The 16,003-nt window shown below is 37.3% G+C and overlaps 1 protein-coding gene and 1 long non-coding RNA gene across 2 annotated transcripts; one reads left to right on the forward strand and one right to left on the reverse strand.

Moving 5' to 3' along the window:
* The first annotated feature begins 8,248 nt into the window (after positions 1-8,248).
* LOC107461266 (long chain base biosynthesis protein 1) lies at positions 8,249-12,937 on the forward strand. Its single transcript, XM_052253274.1, has 14 exons — positions 8,249-8,561; positions 8,648-8,742; positions 8,980-9,071; positions 9,191-9,212; positions 9,332-9,382; positions 9,470-9,542; positions 9,623-9,755; positions 10,002-10,176; positions 11,038-11,178; positions 11,278-11,373; positions 11,654-11,795; positions 11,981-12,108; positions 12,173-12,373; positions 12,611-12,937. Exons 1-13 carry the CDS (start codon positions 8,438-8,440, stop codon positions 12,344-12,346), a joined length of 1,446 nt encoding a protein of 481 aa, XP_052109234.1. The 5' UTR covers positions 8,249-8,437; the 3' UTR covers positions 12,347-12,373; positions 12,611-12,937.
* Positions 12,938-15,135: 2,198 nt separating this feature from the next.
* On the reverse strand, positions 15,136-16,003 carry LOC127741299 (uncharacterized). The gene is made up of 2 exons (XR_008002244.1): positions 15,445-16,003; positions 15,136-15,360 (listed from the first exon to the last, which is right to left on the reverse strand). It is a non-coding gene; the product is annotated as an uncharacterized LOC127741299 (long non-coding RNA).

The following is a 16,003-nucleotide window of genomic DNA, read 5'->3' on the forward strand; positions in this document are numbered from 1 at the left end:
CCCTTCCCGGTCGGCCCTGGGCAGGTCAAATATCTCATAGTAGCGATTGATTACTATACCAAATGGATAGAAGCCGAACCACTGGCTAGCATATCCTCGGCCAATTGCAGAAAATTCATGTGGAGGCAGGTGATAACACGATTCGGGATACCAGAAATCGTCATCTCGGACAATGGCACACAGTTTACTGACAAGAAGTTCACAGAATTTCTCAGCGGCCTGGGTATAAGGCAAAGGTTCTCTTCGGTAGAACACCCCCAGACGAACGGACAAGTGGAGTCCGCCAACAAGGTTATCCTTTCAGGGTTGAAAAAGAGGTTGGACAATAAGAAGGGTGCTTGGGCCGACGAGCTAGCGTCGGTCCTCTGGTCTTACCGAACAACCGAGCAGTCCTCCACCAAGGAAACCCCTTTCCGATTAACGTACGGGGTGGATGCGGTAATACCCGTAGAGATCGGTGAACCGAGTCCGCGATTGCTTTTGAAAGGAGTGGAGGAAACTGTAGAAAAGGACCTGATAGATGAAGCCCGGGAAATGGCCCATTTGACGGAAACGGCGCTAAAACAAAGAATAGCTCTGCGATACAACACCAAAGTGCTCAAGAGGGAATTTGAGCCTGACGACCTTGTCCTAAGACGGAATGATATCGGCCCGCCGACCCCCGGAGAGGGCAAGCTAGCGGCAAACTGGGAAGGTCCCTACAGAGTCAAAAAGGTGATGGGAAAAGGAGCCTTTAAGTTAGAAAGGCTCGATGGCAAGGAGGTCCCGAGGACATGGAACGCGGACAACCTTAGAAGATTCTACCCCTAGAGGACGGAACGACATGCCGGCTAATCTAGCTAAGTAGTCAATTTGTCACTTATAGTAACTTTCAAGTCCTTTATGTGGTTACCGAATAAGATATACTTGTGCAAATTCTCCACCATATTTTATCTCCGCTTTTCAGATAAAACATCCCGTCATGACTAACAACGACATGCGACCCGGGACTGATCACCCCGGGAGGTCATCTACCACCGTTGTAACAAATAACTACACGAAAGGCCACGGGCCGCCGGTCTAAACGACTTCAAACCAAAAACGGTTAATAGGAACAATAACACGATCAGACGAATAAACGACAACTATAAACCAAAACGGTTAGAAACGATAACGCACTCAGACAAACAAGAAAAGGTTTATCGCGACAACACGAGCAAGCGACCAAAAAAGGTCATTGTTCACAAGCCAAAAGTAAAACGGCTAACACCAAATAGTTCACAAGCCAAAAACGGCAAAAACTAAAATAGTTTACAAGTCAAAACAAAGCGGCTAAACAGAAACTGAAAACAGAAGGATCATTTCATGGGGGCATCGACAACCTTGCCGTCATGGATAACCTTGCGGACACCGATCGCCGACGTGTCGACCTCAGGGGCAACAATCTTAATTTGAGCTTTAAGGGCTTCCTCGGTAGCCAGGATCGCACCCCTGCCCTGTTTGACGACGTCCTTGTACTTCGCCTTCCATGTCGACAGTTCGGCCTCCACGGCCCGCTTCTCTTCCTCAACTTCGGCCACACGCTTTTGCGCCGCGCCGACCTGACCTTCCAGAGCCATCTCACGCTCGACCAAACGTTCAATCGTCGCGTCCGACTCTTTCTATTTCTTCTCGGCAGCTGTTAACTTTTGTTCAGCGGCGGTAGCTTTCTGCTCAGCAGTGGTGGCTTTCTTCTCGGCGGCATCCAACTTTTCTGAAGATTGAGTCAACTGCTCCCGGAGAGTTTCCACTTCACTTTTTAATTCATTGTTGGCCTTCCCACTAGCTTCCAACCTCCTGCGGAGGGACTCCATCCCGGACAGCTCAAACTCAGCCTTCCGGGCTATCACAGCACCCCGCAGAAGTGTTCGGTACATCCACCTCGCCTGCCCGGCAAGGGAAGACTCGTGGAAGTACTCCTCGGTGCCAGGGATCAGTTGGGTATCTATAAAGTTGCTTGCATCGAAATTCCTCTCCATGACGGTGAGGACCCCCTCGGGACTAGAAGACGCCTTCCTTTTCCTTTTAGGGGTGGGGACCACCTCCACGTCATCGTCAGGGGCAGACGTCGAACCCCCTTGGCCTACCACTTCGCGAGGAGGAGAGGCATGAACCGTTTTCTCGACCTCGACCTGGGCAGCTTGGGTCGAGGCACCGGTTCCCCCAACCACGACCTCCTGCCCTGAAGTAGTATTGTCCTCTGGGGGAACTGTAGACGTCTCAGCAGCAGATTGGTCATTATCCTCCTCATCATCACCGCCGCCAAGGAAAGTCTGAAACAAATCGGGAAGACCCGTCACCGACGCAGACATATCCACTACAGGAAAACAAAGAAGGTCGGTTAATCGTCACACAATATCAACAAAAGGGAAAAAGACAAAGGGAAAAGTAAAAAGCTTCTCACAAATATAATTACGGCCGGACTCCCGGTCACCCATGAGGAGATGGGGATTTACTGGGTTCTTCCCAAAAACTGCGTTTAGCACCTCGGCAATCTGCTTATCTACTGCCGACATGCTTCTATAATTTACCTTAATAAAACTATTGGCCCCTGCCCCGAAGCTCCAATAAGTCGGGATGAGCCGTACCCCCTCCAAAGACAACCAAAAGGGGTGACGACCTTTGGCCGGGCGGACCTTAAAGTACTTGTCTTTAAACCCATGGTAAGAATCTTCGAACAAACCGAAAATCTTCCGACCCTGGGCAGCCCGGAAGAACATGAACCCTTTTCTATGTTTCCCCTCCTTGGAAGGGTTTGTGAGGGTGAAGAAAAAGAGGAAAACATCCACGGACACCGGCAGTTCGAGATATTCACAGACCATCTCGAAACAGCGGATCGAAGCCCAACTGTTCGGATGCAACTGCGACGGTGACACGGAAATTCGGTTTAAGAGCGCCATTTGAAAGGCTGAGAACGGAATGCGAACTCCGACTTGAGTGAACATGGCTTTGTAGAACCAAATCCAGTCGGCGACCTGGCGGGGTTGGAAGTTGATTTCGTACAATCGCTCGTGAGGAGCCGGGACGAAAACGTCGTAATTGGCCTCCTCGTCGGTCCCGCCGCACAAATACCCGGCTTGTCGGAACTCGGTGAGCTCCTCCTCGCCCATTTGATTGGGTGAATCCCTTATATCAGAGACGACCCAAGCATATTGGTCGTACGCCGCAGGATTAACGGATGCCCGGGAGACCGTGCGAGCCATACCTACATGGGGGTACCATCCAGTTAGTCTAAGAGATCGGTTGCTCAGGCCGAACACAAACACCACCCCCACGACTTCCCGACTAAGGCCAAACAAGACTAAATGGCTAAAAGAACGATAAAAAACCTACCCTGGAATGGTACTTTCCCCCCTAACACATCTACTCGCAACTAAAAGGCTACGCAGTAACGTCAAAAAACCAAATAACAAGCATACAGAAATAATGCATAAAAGGGAGGTTGATTAGAAAGTTACCTAAATCGATGGAAAGGAGATGGAGTTGCAAGTCTGGGAAAATGCAGGATAGATGAACGAAGGTACCACAATAATGCTCTGAAATCTTGTAACAGGGAAGAAGAAGAAGAGAAATGGGAAGTGTGATAAAACACAGAAGAACAAAACCAACGAACTGTTTAAAAACTGCTCCCCCAAAGTGCGAAAACACCTGGGGGCAGAATAGTCTTTTCAAACGGGGTTTTTTCCCACCCCATTATGAGCATTCAATGCTCGACACGAGAAACGGAGCGACGAAACGGTTGCCTACGCAAACCAAGGGGCACGCGCGTTGGGAGCGCATCCTCCCCACGAGCGGCCGACCAGACGACATGTGAAACTACACGCCATTGGTAGCTCCCACGACCACCATTGGCGCGTGGGGGCACTGTTACGGCCCGGCCCAAGGTCCACACGGGTCGACCTGACCCGAGTTCTACCCGACCCGGATGCCTGCACTCCAACCGACCCGGACACGCGTCCTGTACGACTCACACACGGCTGCAGGGCAGCGTCCTTGGAGAATTGGGCCTGACCTCACGCGGGGCCCACTACTGACATGTATAAAAGGGGAAGATTGGCTCTTCCCCCGAGGTACGTCAGATCTTTTCAACTCTTCATTCTGCTCGCCTGCACATTGCTGACTTGAGCGTCGGAGTGTCTTTGCAGGTGGCACCCCCCATCATCTCTACAATACAAGTGCTCGGCTACTCGACTACCCGTAAAACAGCGCGACCCAATTTAAGGCGTCCTCACCCTTGCATCTTCTGTCCACCCGACCTGTTCGGAACCCGACCAACGAACAACACTAATACTAAATTAAAGCATCATTATTTCGTTAAGTCCATAGTGAAAGAATATACCAGATCACTCATGGCATAAAAAGTAACTCGACCGAAAAAGAATATATGACTAATGAGGTACAATTTTTTTAATCTTATAGTATAAGGAATAATTCAATGGAAAAGGAATATATAATTAATGTAGCGCAACTTTTTTAATGTTAAAGACGTTTATGGTATATGTTAGGAGAAGGTAACATGTGATTATATATCGTTTTCTTAAGAAGGTTTTTTTTTTTTAATTTATTTAATTTTTGTATAAGTATTGTATTTTTCATATTTGTTTTATATTATTTTATATACTTTTAAAATTTATTAAAGATTGAATTCTAGACCTTTCAAATATAAAATTTTAATATTATATCATGAAATCACTTATTTCAAAAGATTAAATTCATGGAAAGAAGGTAACGTAAATGATTATATTGAATATCGAAAATCTTTTTGATTCCAGCAGCCAATCTCAATACTACATTACTACTTTAGAGTTTATGTCGTGTTTCTTTCTTCTACTAGGTATATATAATAACGTGGATAAAATGTTTTCAATTGATTTATGATTAATGGAACCAAGACCTAAATATTAATAATACTTCAGTACTACCTGCCTCCTGCTTAATTCGTTGTAACCCAATTTAACAACACACGTGATTAGGGAATTAAAACTTATACGATTCGTTTCTTTCTTTCTTTTTGAGAACATGGCCAATATAATTTGGAAGTATAGTTCACTTTTCCTTTATGCTTCGAGTGAGACTGCTGCTAACTCATCAGCGCCATTGCTTTGCTTTGCTTTCTTTATTTTTTCTTTAGGAGAAGTCTAGAGAACAGCAGTATTTAGCTAGTAAAATTGGTTAGTACTTAGCCATCAAAATAAAAATAAGTGATTTTTTATTATTAGATAAAATCTCACACCAATAAATACACTATTGATGGCTAATTGATAACTATAACTCACAAAATTTGCTATCCCCTAACACTCTTTTTTTCTTTATTCTATAATCTCAGCCTTCTTCCTTACCCTCGCACCTTTAATCACATGCTCCCACCATCTTTACATCAATAACATCATTCATAATTCCTTTTCTCTGACCATTCCCACTTTTTTTCCCTGCTTCATTGCCATGTCAATATCTTCCCTTTATATTGATCCATCAGAATAATTATAATTGACAATCAATAATATAATTAGTACTAGTTTATTTGGACCGCCATGTGTTATTAACCAAAACTAATATCGCCGTTTTATAATATTGACTGCTCTATCTATCTCATGCACTCACTCATAATATCTGAGAATGGAATTAAAGACTTCTTATTCAAATCTTCCAACAACATTACAATATTAATAGAGAGGGTATTCATCATAAATCATCACCATCTTTGATTCTTTTCAATACATTAACGTATCAATAACGATTATGATCTTCCGTTGAGTAGACCGACAATTAAAGCAAATTGTATGACAAAGCAAAAGAAAATGAAGATGATATCGCTCCTAACTATTTATGTTGAAGTAAAACTTATCGATTTCCCTTAATATAAAGTTTATATATGTATTCCAACGTTACTAACTATATCATGTACCCTATTAAAACTTATGCTACTTTCAAGTTTCAACTACAAATTACATCACTAGTCCTACGAACTCCATAACCTACACGGTGAGGTTATTTGAGCAAACATGTTTGGTTAGTTAATACTATAAAGTTTGTTCTTTTCTTCTTAAATAAACTTTTTATAGCATGCATCATTCTACGTATAATAGATTTAATTTGAAAGAACTAACATTATTGAATACAAGTACAGTCGAGAAAATTAACAAAGTAAAACAAAAACCAATCTAATAACCAAAAAATAATAAATTATCTTTTTTTAAGAAGTTTACGCATGATATTAGTGGATATTTTTATTAAATCGGTTAATAATTTTTTTAATAAATCAGAATAAAATCGATTTATTATAGCAACAATAATAAATCCAATTGTCCACATTATAATTATTAGATCCAATTTGATTCGATCTATTTACACAATTTAAATTGAATTATGTTTAAATTTTTTGATAAAAGATAAATATATCCCTGATTTTTGTTTAAAACAAAAACAAAACAAAAACCATAATCCAGTGGATTATATAAATTAGTCAGTTCAATCGGATTTGATAACAATTGGGTTTATTGTTATTGTTATAAAAAAAATAGGTTTTATTCTAATTTGTTAAGAAATTCAAAATTAACCGATTCATTAATACGTCCAATAATAATGCGACACATAGCTTTTTACGGCCTTTATGGGATCATCTCCATAAAAAATACAATAAAAAATATTTCCATTTCTATGTTACAATAAGTTAACAAATCAGTAATCCGTTTGAAAAAAAAAAAATCAAACGAAACCCCGTGCAACGCAGCGCAGGGGGTATCTATTACTAGTTTCAATTACATCAAATATCAAATATTAATAACCTATATATACGTGATTTCGATCGATAACATAAATTAAATGATGTGAAGGTGGTCCAAAGGCTTTGTTCCAAAAAGGCGAATACCCGATCTAATTGGGTGGTTTGCATTAATATCATTATTCATAGTTGTATCCTATATTGGATAAAATGTGTAATACATTATTATAAATAGCTCCAAATTAATAAATATCTTCCCGCTCTTGCTTTGCTTTGCTTTGCTAGCTGTTTATGTATTTTTAAAAGATGGAGTTGGGAGTTTGGAGACACAACATGTGCTTCATTGCAAGGTTTCATCGATATCATTAGCATGCGCTGTCGGATACTATAAGTATCTATAGATGCATATATCACTTTTATGACAATGAATAGTTATAAATATTATATGATTGCCTTTTTGGCTGAACGTTAGTTAGCACCTCTCTAATGCAAATCCAGCCAAATCACGTCTTCCCTCTCAACTCTATTATCCAAAATAATTATGCTAGTCATGTCAAGGTTTTCTTTTGTTTTTGGTGCTTAAGTGTTTTCTTTTTGTTACAATTGGATCATACTCCTTTCAACTTTTTTTTCGGACTTGATACTCCTTTCAACTTGAAACGTTTTTGGTTGAAGCTAAAAAACCCAATAATATTTAAGCCCAATATAAGCTCATGAGGGGAGAGCAGACTAAGGAATAAATTAGCGAGTCAGGTCCAAGATAAAAAAAAATTCGCGACTTCTCAGGATTTTGGTTTCTAGGTCATGAATCTTTTACGTTGATCCATACCATATTATTAAAGAGGAAGTATAAGGAGGCAAGAGAATATTTGTACAATATGTATTTAGGGATCTAATGATTATTCTGAATAATATGAGTATATTGTGTTTGAAAAATTAGTAGTATTTTATTCTAAATATTTATTTTTAACTAATATTGAGTCAAATAAATAATTTATTGTACATATTATATAAATATTCTGTTGACTTTCTAGTGAGATTCATTATTAAGTGAAATTTTGAATACCAAAATGTAAAAATTATTTGGTGCATGTAAAAATTTATTAGTTAACAATAAATTTTTAAATAGTATTTTTGTCGTTAATAAATTAGTCTTTTATTTGCTGAAATAAAAAATATATAAAAACAAATAAAAAGTAAAAAATTGATTAAAAAAATCTATTCTATCTTAACTAACCATCTTGAATTAATTTAAGAATTAGTTTATTAATTTATTAAAAATATTTAAATTTTATTTTGTACAAACAACCATTCATTAATCAACTACAAATTTATAAGGCATTAATTTTTAATTTGTCTGGACGTGGAATACCGTAAAAAAAAAATATTAAATATTTTATTGGTTCGCCTAGTAGAGAGATAAGAGATTTATTATCTGTAATAATAAATGTTAATAAATAATTATTATAGCGTTTTATGTACCGAAAAAAAATGATAATATTTTGGGTTGAAAACTTGAAGGAAGGATTTGGTGATTTGCATGTGGATGTGGCAATGTGGCATTTACATTTGCATTTGCATCAGTTAAGAGGATCCGAAAATCCCATCGCTCATTGACTCTTCCATTCCATCAAATCCCAATCTGAATCTTCATTTCATTTCATTTGAATCATCAATCATAACATCCCTTGAGAGAGAATGGAAGTGTCAACCATGATGAGCTCAACTGTACAGAATTTGATGAATGTTACCTTCGATTGGCTCAATTCAACTTTAGATGTTCCTTCTGTCCGCGCTGTTGTCTTCGGATTCAACATTCGAGGTCACTATTCTCATTTCGCTCTTTCTTTTTCACTTCCATTTTTGTTTTGCATTTACCTGATTTATCAACCATTGTTATTGTTGAAGGACATTTGTTCATCGAAGTTTTTCTCCTTGTCGTCATCCTTTTCTTGCTCTCTCAGAAAAGTTACAAGCCTCCTAAACGCCCCTTAACAAACAAGGTTAGTTTTAACATCAAATTAACCAAACTCTTTCTTTTCTGCTTAATGCTATAGTCATATGCCTCGTATGCTGTTTTCAATTTTGATGTGCAAATTCAATGGTGATTTCGTTGTAATTTCTATTAGATGAATGCGTATGACTTGAATCCCTAAAGAGCACTCTTATTATCTGTTGTGGTTATCAGGCTTGTGTGTTGATGTTTTGACATTATTGTAGTTTGTGCCTAATGTCCACAGGAAATAGATGAGCTTTGTGATGAGTGGGTTCCAGAACCACTGATTCCTTCTCTTAACAAAGAGTTGCTCTATGAACCACCAGCGCTAGAGAGGTGATTATTTTTCCTTCAGGGTAACTTATGTTCCTTCTTGACCATGTTACGTAATGATAATAAAGAAAGGCTGGTATAATTTACTGTTGGAAAAAGTATTCTTGTGTTTAATATAATAGCTTGGATTGTCTACCAGGACAGGTAATTGTCTTATATGGCTCAATTAGTTGTAAGAGAAGCAATGAGATTCCCCAAAGTCTGAACCACAGAACATATAAATGTCAGGATGGTCTAATTTTTCATAAAACTTAAAATGATAGGTGTCAACCAAAATGAGCAAGTGTTATAATGCCTTCCATAAAAAGTTGCTGGTAAGGAAACAATGCTCATAATAGTGATAAATTTCTCTTTTTGACACTAATTTGATGCTATTGATTTATAGCAACTTTTTCTTTCAGGAATCGTGTACAGCTTCTTTAGATAAATATGGTGTAGGTTCTTGTGGTCCCCGTGGATTTTATGGAACAATTGGTAAGACTAAAGTTTAAAGTAGATTCCAGTTCTACTTTGCTAGGAAATATTTGTTCTTATGATAGCTTTCCTTGCCTCAGATGTCCATCTCGATTGTGAAGCAAGAATAGCCAAATTTTTGGGTACCCCTGAGTCAATTCTCTACTCTTATGGATTGTCTACCATGTTCAGTGCAATTCCTGCTTTCTCTAAAAAGGGAGATATAATTGTTGCGTAAGTATGCATAAGTGTGACTGTTAATCGTGTGGTTTTTTTTCAGTTTTCTGAGGATTTTGGTCTCGTGACATTTATAATGGGTATTAAATGTTGACAACCACACTAAACTTATACCATTAGTTGTGTGATTTGTACTGAATTGCTTCTGCTTCTTGATGATGACAATAGTTGAGTTGGCTCTTGTTGCTTCACTTGATATTTGAAAATTCTTTGCAAAATGATTCTTGCTGATATCTTTAACAGGGATGAAGGAGTCCACTGGGGAATTCAGAATGGCCTTTACCTTTCAAGAAGCACAGTGGTGTATTTCAAGCATAATGACATAAACTCTTTGAGACAAACTCTGGAGAAAATTACTACAGAAAACAAGCGAGTCAAGAAACTGCGGCGTTATATCGTCATTGAAGCTGTTTACCAGGTAGATATTCTCTTACATGTTACATGCGTATGAGACATTAGCAAAAACTTGCATGTTACATGCGTATGAGACATTAGCAAAAACTTACACGTTACATGCATATGAGACATCAGCATTTTGCTCTTCCAGATTACTTTTCATATGTATTATCCTACACAAAATCAGCAAAACTATGATGTAACTTCATACTGTTAGTATATTTAAAGCAGGTGCCTGCTTGAATGCTTGGCTAAGCTCAAGCGATAAATCATTTGAAATTGAAGATATTTACTTGTAACAAATTGAAATAAGCATTTTGAACCTATTAATGTTGCAAACTTGCAATCCTTTGGTTGAATTAATTCTATATGCCAGTTTAATTGTAACCCTTTTTATGTTCTGAAAGGAAAACAGGCCTGCTTAAAATATTCAGAAGTTGGGCTTTTTTTTCTCTTTAGTACTACTACTATTGGATAGAAGGGTATATGCTCTTTTATTACGCACTTGTCTGTCATCTTAAAGACAACAATAAGTAGAAAAAAGAGATAAAAGAATCATGTGGTTTGACAATTCTAATAATCACTTATATCGTTGTGAACCTTACTGCACCTTTCGGCCTTGTATTTTCCACGTTATTTTGGCTATTCAGATGCTCTTTCAAGGGCAGCAATATGGTTGTAAATGAAAAAGAATGAGTCTGTTTTGTAGTTAGATGCATTGCAATGCCATTTAACAAGGAATGTTTACTGCTTGCCCTGGTTTTCTTAATCTTTCAAACTGTAATACCTAATTTTCTACTTTAGCAAAACTGACATCTCTCCATGTCATATGAAAACAAATTATTTGACCAATACCTATTAACATCTTTTTAATCTTTTTCAGAATTCTGGTCAGATAGCACCCTTAGATGAGATTATTAAACTGAAAGAGAAATACCGTTTTCGTATTTTGCTGGACGAGAGCAACTCAATTGGTGTGCTTGGAAGTTCTGGAAGAGGTCTCACTGAACACTATGGAGTCCCTGTAAGTGCTAAAAATTTCTATGGGCATCCACATGCATGCATTCAAGTGTTCATACTCTGAATTTTATTGCTATTTGTGATTTTTGGTTGTTTACTACAGATCGAGAAGATAGATCTTGTAACTGCTGATATGGGACGTGCATTGGCCACAGAAGGAGGATTCTGCACCGGAAGTACAAGGGTGATAGATCACCAAGTATGTAACTGTCATATTTAATAAGAATGAAAATCAGCACCCACTAGTACCATGCTGGGTCTCTAAAATAGACTGGGGAAAGAAAATGGAAAGATTGCAAATGTAGAAAATTCAGGATTTTTTCTCAAGTGATTTTCTTTTCACAACTTTTTTGCATTGCTTCTTCCCAAATCTAAGTACAAATTGTATAAGTCACGAAGGAAAGACCTGCCATTGGAGTTTCCGCTACTACCGTTATCTTTTTTTCCATGCACTAATATGCCCTTTTTAATCTTGACAGCGACTAAGTAGCTCCGGCTATGTCTTTTCTGCGTCTCTGCCCCCATATCTTGCAAGTGCTGCAATTTCAGCACTGGACATTCTGGAGAAAGATCCCAAACTGATAAAAAAGCTGAAGAATAACATTGCTGTGTTATGGAAAGGTGAGCTTTGTTCTCAGATCAAGTTTCTTCAATGGAATCATCAATCATGTGGTAGAGTAGCATATGCATTTTAGCTTTTGCACAACGTTTCAGTAAAGTATTGGATTTTCTTTCCTGAACCATTAAGATGAGGTTTGTCATTTACTTTTTATTTGTTAAATATGTTAATACAATGACTGGTGCAGGATTGTCAGGAATATCAGGCTTGACAATTGCAGGTAGTCAAGAGTCACCAATTGTTTATTTGAAATTGAAGAAGTCAACAGGTTCCATGCAGGAAGACCGACGCCTGCTTGAAGCTATTGCCGAGCGTGTAAGGGAATTTAATATTTTGTTTGTTAATGCTTTTACTTGCACCTAATCTTTTGTATTGGCAGGTCTTGAAAGAAGATTCAGTATTTGTGGTTGCTTCCAAACGATCAACATTGGACAAATGCCGTTTACCTGTTGGAATTAGATTGTATGTTTCTGCAGGGCATTCAGAATCTGATCTTCGCAAGGCATCTGAATCGTTGAAAAGGGTTGCAAAGCAAGTCCTGGGAGGATCATAATTGAACACCCAATTCATCACTATACTTGTATGTTTCTATATCACATTTAGTGCATGCTTCTAGAACTTTTCCAACCACTTATTTTTTGTTGTCTTACATAGCTTCTAAATATGCAATGTAAATGAATGGTTGCAGAAGTTTATGAAACATGTATTAAATGTGCTCTAGGAGTATGCTAATCTTTCTTACTCTGGTTAATTGAGGAATTTTGGAATCTAAGCCTAATTGGCATGCCGTTGTTAATAATTTATTTGATATTTTCAGGAATTCTATTCACCTGCTGTCTCCAAGAAACGGCAGCTGTGAAGTTTGAGAATTTTGCTCCCATAAAGTTGACATTGTTCCTGCTGTTCCTTAGAAATGAAACAGCAAGAGAATTGAAATCCTAGTTCAGCGTTGCATATATAGTTTTTTTGTTTGGCTCATTGCCGTGTAGAATAAGGGGTTTATTTATTTATTTATTTTTGTCATCTGTTGGAAATGACAGCTTTGCATAATTAAATTCCAGTGTTATGGTTATGGGGACCTCTTCTTTATTGCCTCGTGTATTTTCTGTATTTTTTAAATAAAAAATCGTTTATATTTTCTTTCCCTCTCTTTCACCCTTAAACTTTATGTTTATTTATAGGAAATTTTATCTCGTTCTAGTAAAGATATGCCATAAATTTTAATATGATTTACTGTTGGTTTATGATGTTATCGCAGACAACAAAAGAAAAAGGACCTGAGATGCCAAGAGCCAAGAGGAAAGAAAATAAAGCCTTAAATAATTGACTGAAAGTAAACTCTAAAATCAAAGAAACGGCCTCGTACAAAAATGAAACTGGTGAGACAAAAGAATCCACCATAACAAGAAAGGATTATTGGGATTTTATGAGACACCAACTGCATAAAGTTGGGTGTTATGAGGACATCAATAGGTAAGTGGCTTCAAAAGTATTCTTTATTCTGATCTTTGACCAAATTAATGAAGGATAGACATTCAATTATAGTTTGATTGTTGTCTAAGTTGTCAAATGCCAACCACCCATTTCAAAATGGATGAATTTCTTAAACGGATCTAATGCATTAACCATAGATAGATAAGTTCAATGGTCCAATTCTGTTATAGTCAAGGAAATTAAATTGGACCCATAATTTTTAAATATTCTTTTATTCTTTTTTAATATGAATATTTTTATTTTAGTTCTTATAAAATTTTTGTTTAGTTTTGATCCACTTATTATTATTATTATTATTATTATTATTATTATTATTATTATTATTATTAAATCCTTTTTCGAGTTAAACTCTAGCTAGATCTTTGAAATTCACTATTTACACAAAAAAAGGTCCTCATTCTAGTTGCACCATAAACATTTCCAAGATTATAAAAATTTCATCATGTTGGTCTCCATCTTTTTTCGGTTGAATTACTTGTCACGCAGAAAGTAATCTAACACATAGTGCTCGACTAGACCAAATAATGTTGCTTTAGTTTCGATCTCAAATGTTTGATAAAATGATATTATTTAACTTTAATGAACTACAAAATGCCTTATTCCTCACCAAAAAAACTATATGACCATCAAGGTTAAATAACATCGTCTCATCAAATATTTAGTGCTAAAACTAAAACGACGTCATTTCGAATAACTCGACATAACGAGTAGCTTGACAAAAAGAAAGTGAGGATTAATGTATTGTAATTTTTTAATCTCGAAGATATTTACAATGCAATTAGAATTTCAAAAATCTTTTCGATGCAAGTGGCTATTGATCACTTTAAAATTTAACTCCCTTTGTCACATAAATTTAATGTGAACCGTGATATTTATAAAGGAGAATTGACTCAAAACAAAAATGTTTCTAATAAAAAATATAAATTAATTTCGTTAGACTAAACATATATTTAGTATTTTATACAAATGAAAATTTAACATAACAAGAGCTAAACTTGAAATAGTGCCAAACAAATGAAAAAGACTTGTGCCAAAAGTAATTTTTGAAGGAGCAAATTATAAATCTCTCCCTCAACTCAGTCAACTGTAATGTTAATTCCATTTTCAAGTTGTTGTGGCCTTGTGGATGACGCACCCTTGACTCCTCGTGGAATTTGTTCGTTTGAATGCCTTCACCGTTAAAAAGTCACATGTAGCGTGCTATTTTTTTAAGAGTATATATTGAGATAAGCTTCAATGTAGTCTCTGAAGTTGCACTCGAGTCTCATAGTAGTCCCTGAACTTAAAAGTTCCCCATATTCATTCCTGAAGTTGCACTCTCGGACTCAGACTTGTCCTTCTGGCACATTCTGTCCACCTGGCGTTACCGAAAAGCTGAGTTGACATCCTTCGTGACACGTGGGCATTACAACGGTTAGTTGATGTGGCAGAGTAAACTGTCCCGAATCAATTTGGTCCATCAATTCAAGTTAAAACCCTAATTCCCAATTTTGAAGCCCACAGTGCTCACTCTCTTCTCTTTTCTTCTGTTCTCTATTCTTGTCTTCTCCATCTTTAAAGTCCGACGGTTATGGCAAGCATGAGCAAAGCAATTGGAAGTATTCAGTTTCAATTTTTTGACTTCAGTCATATTCTTTTGACAAGTAGAACATGTTGTCACCATATATTTTTTAAGCAATTAGTATTTAATGTGTTTGTTCATCTGTGTTCTGGTGGTTGAGACATCCACTAGTTCTTGAAAGAAAACACAATAATCATGCTATAATTGTTTCTGGCATTGTTTATACTTGGTAGAATCTTGGGGAAGCAAAATGAATGCTAGAAGGAACATTCTATATGAACAAAAAATGAATATAAAAATATTTATAAATGTACAAAAGTGAAAAGAAGGAGCATTATTCACAGTCACAACAATGTGGAACAAGAATGTACTATTTACAATGTTGGCAGAATCCTAAACAAGAATCTGAGACTTGGCGGCATCGCGAGAGCATTTAGTTCTGCCACTCTTGCTCAGTGCACAAGAACATGTCTCAAGAATCTCAAGGTCCTCTTCCCAGCACAACATGGCTACTGTCAAAGGGGAAAGGGTAAATAATTATGAAATGACACCATTGAATTTCCATGGTCATAATATTTCCATAAAGAAAAATTTACCTGCCAAAGAAGTGTTTTCTTCAAAGAGCAAGTAAAAATCCCTCTTTGTAATGGAACTCACCCCATAATTTTAATCTTTTCTAATGGTTGATTGTCTGAGAAGCAATGATGGATTACATTGAGAGTGGTGTTGACATTGTGCAAATCCAAACTATCCCTCACTAAACTTTCACATATCCTTGCTTTCATCTCTGAAAATGACAACTGATGCTTTGCTTGGAATTCTCATTGAAAACTTGAACACTTTTGTCAAGAATGAGATTGCAGCACTTTCTGGTATTGACTCACAGATCCAAGAGCTGTCTGATAATCTCGAGGCAATCCGTGCATTGTTCCAAGATGCTACAGAGGAGCAATTCAAAAGCTATGCCATAAAGGACTGGCTGAAAAAGCTTTCCGATGCCATGCACGTGCTGGAAGATATCTTGGAAGATTGTTCAATGGAATCCAACCAACTTCAAAGTGAAGGGTGGTTAGCCCGCTTCCAACCCAAGACTATTTTGTTTCGTCATACTATCAGCAAGAGGATGAAAGACATGGTCAAGAGGTTCCAGCGTAT

The sequence above is a fragment of the Arachis duranensis genome, chromosome 8 (genome assembly GCF_000817695.3).
Source record: "Arachis duranensis cultivar V14167 chromosome 8, aradu.V14167.gnm2.J7QH, whole genome shotgun sequence".
Taxonomy (NCBI): domain Eukaryota; kingdom Viridiplantae; phylum Streptophyta; class Magnoliopsida; order Fabales; family Fabaceae; genus Arachis; species Arachis duranensis.

What these genes read in the sequence shown, in the direction of transcription:
- LOC107461266 (XM_052253274.1), top strand. Translation starts at nt 8,438, where the DNA reads ATGGAAGTGTCAACCATGATGAGCTCAACTGTACAGAATTTGATGAAT. An exon ending in AAGGGAGATATAATTGTTGC is followed by an intron (nt 9,756 to 10,001) that starts GTAAGTATGCAT and finishes TATCTTTAACAG; the next exon opens with GGATGAAGGAGTCCACTGGG. An exon ending in TCATTGAAGCTGTTTACCAG is followed by an intron (nt 10,177 to 11,037) that starts GTAGATATTCTC and finishes AATCTTTTTCAG; the next exon opens with AATTCTGGTCAGATAGCACC.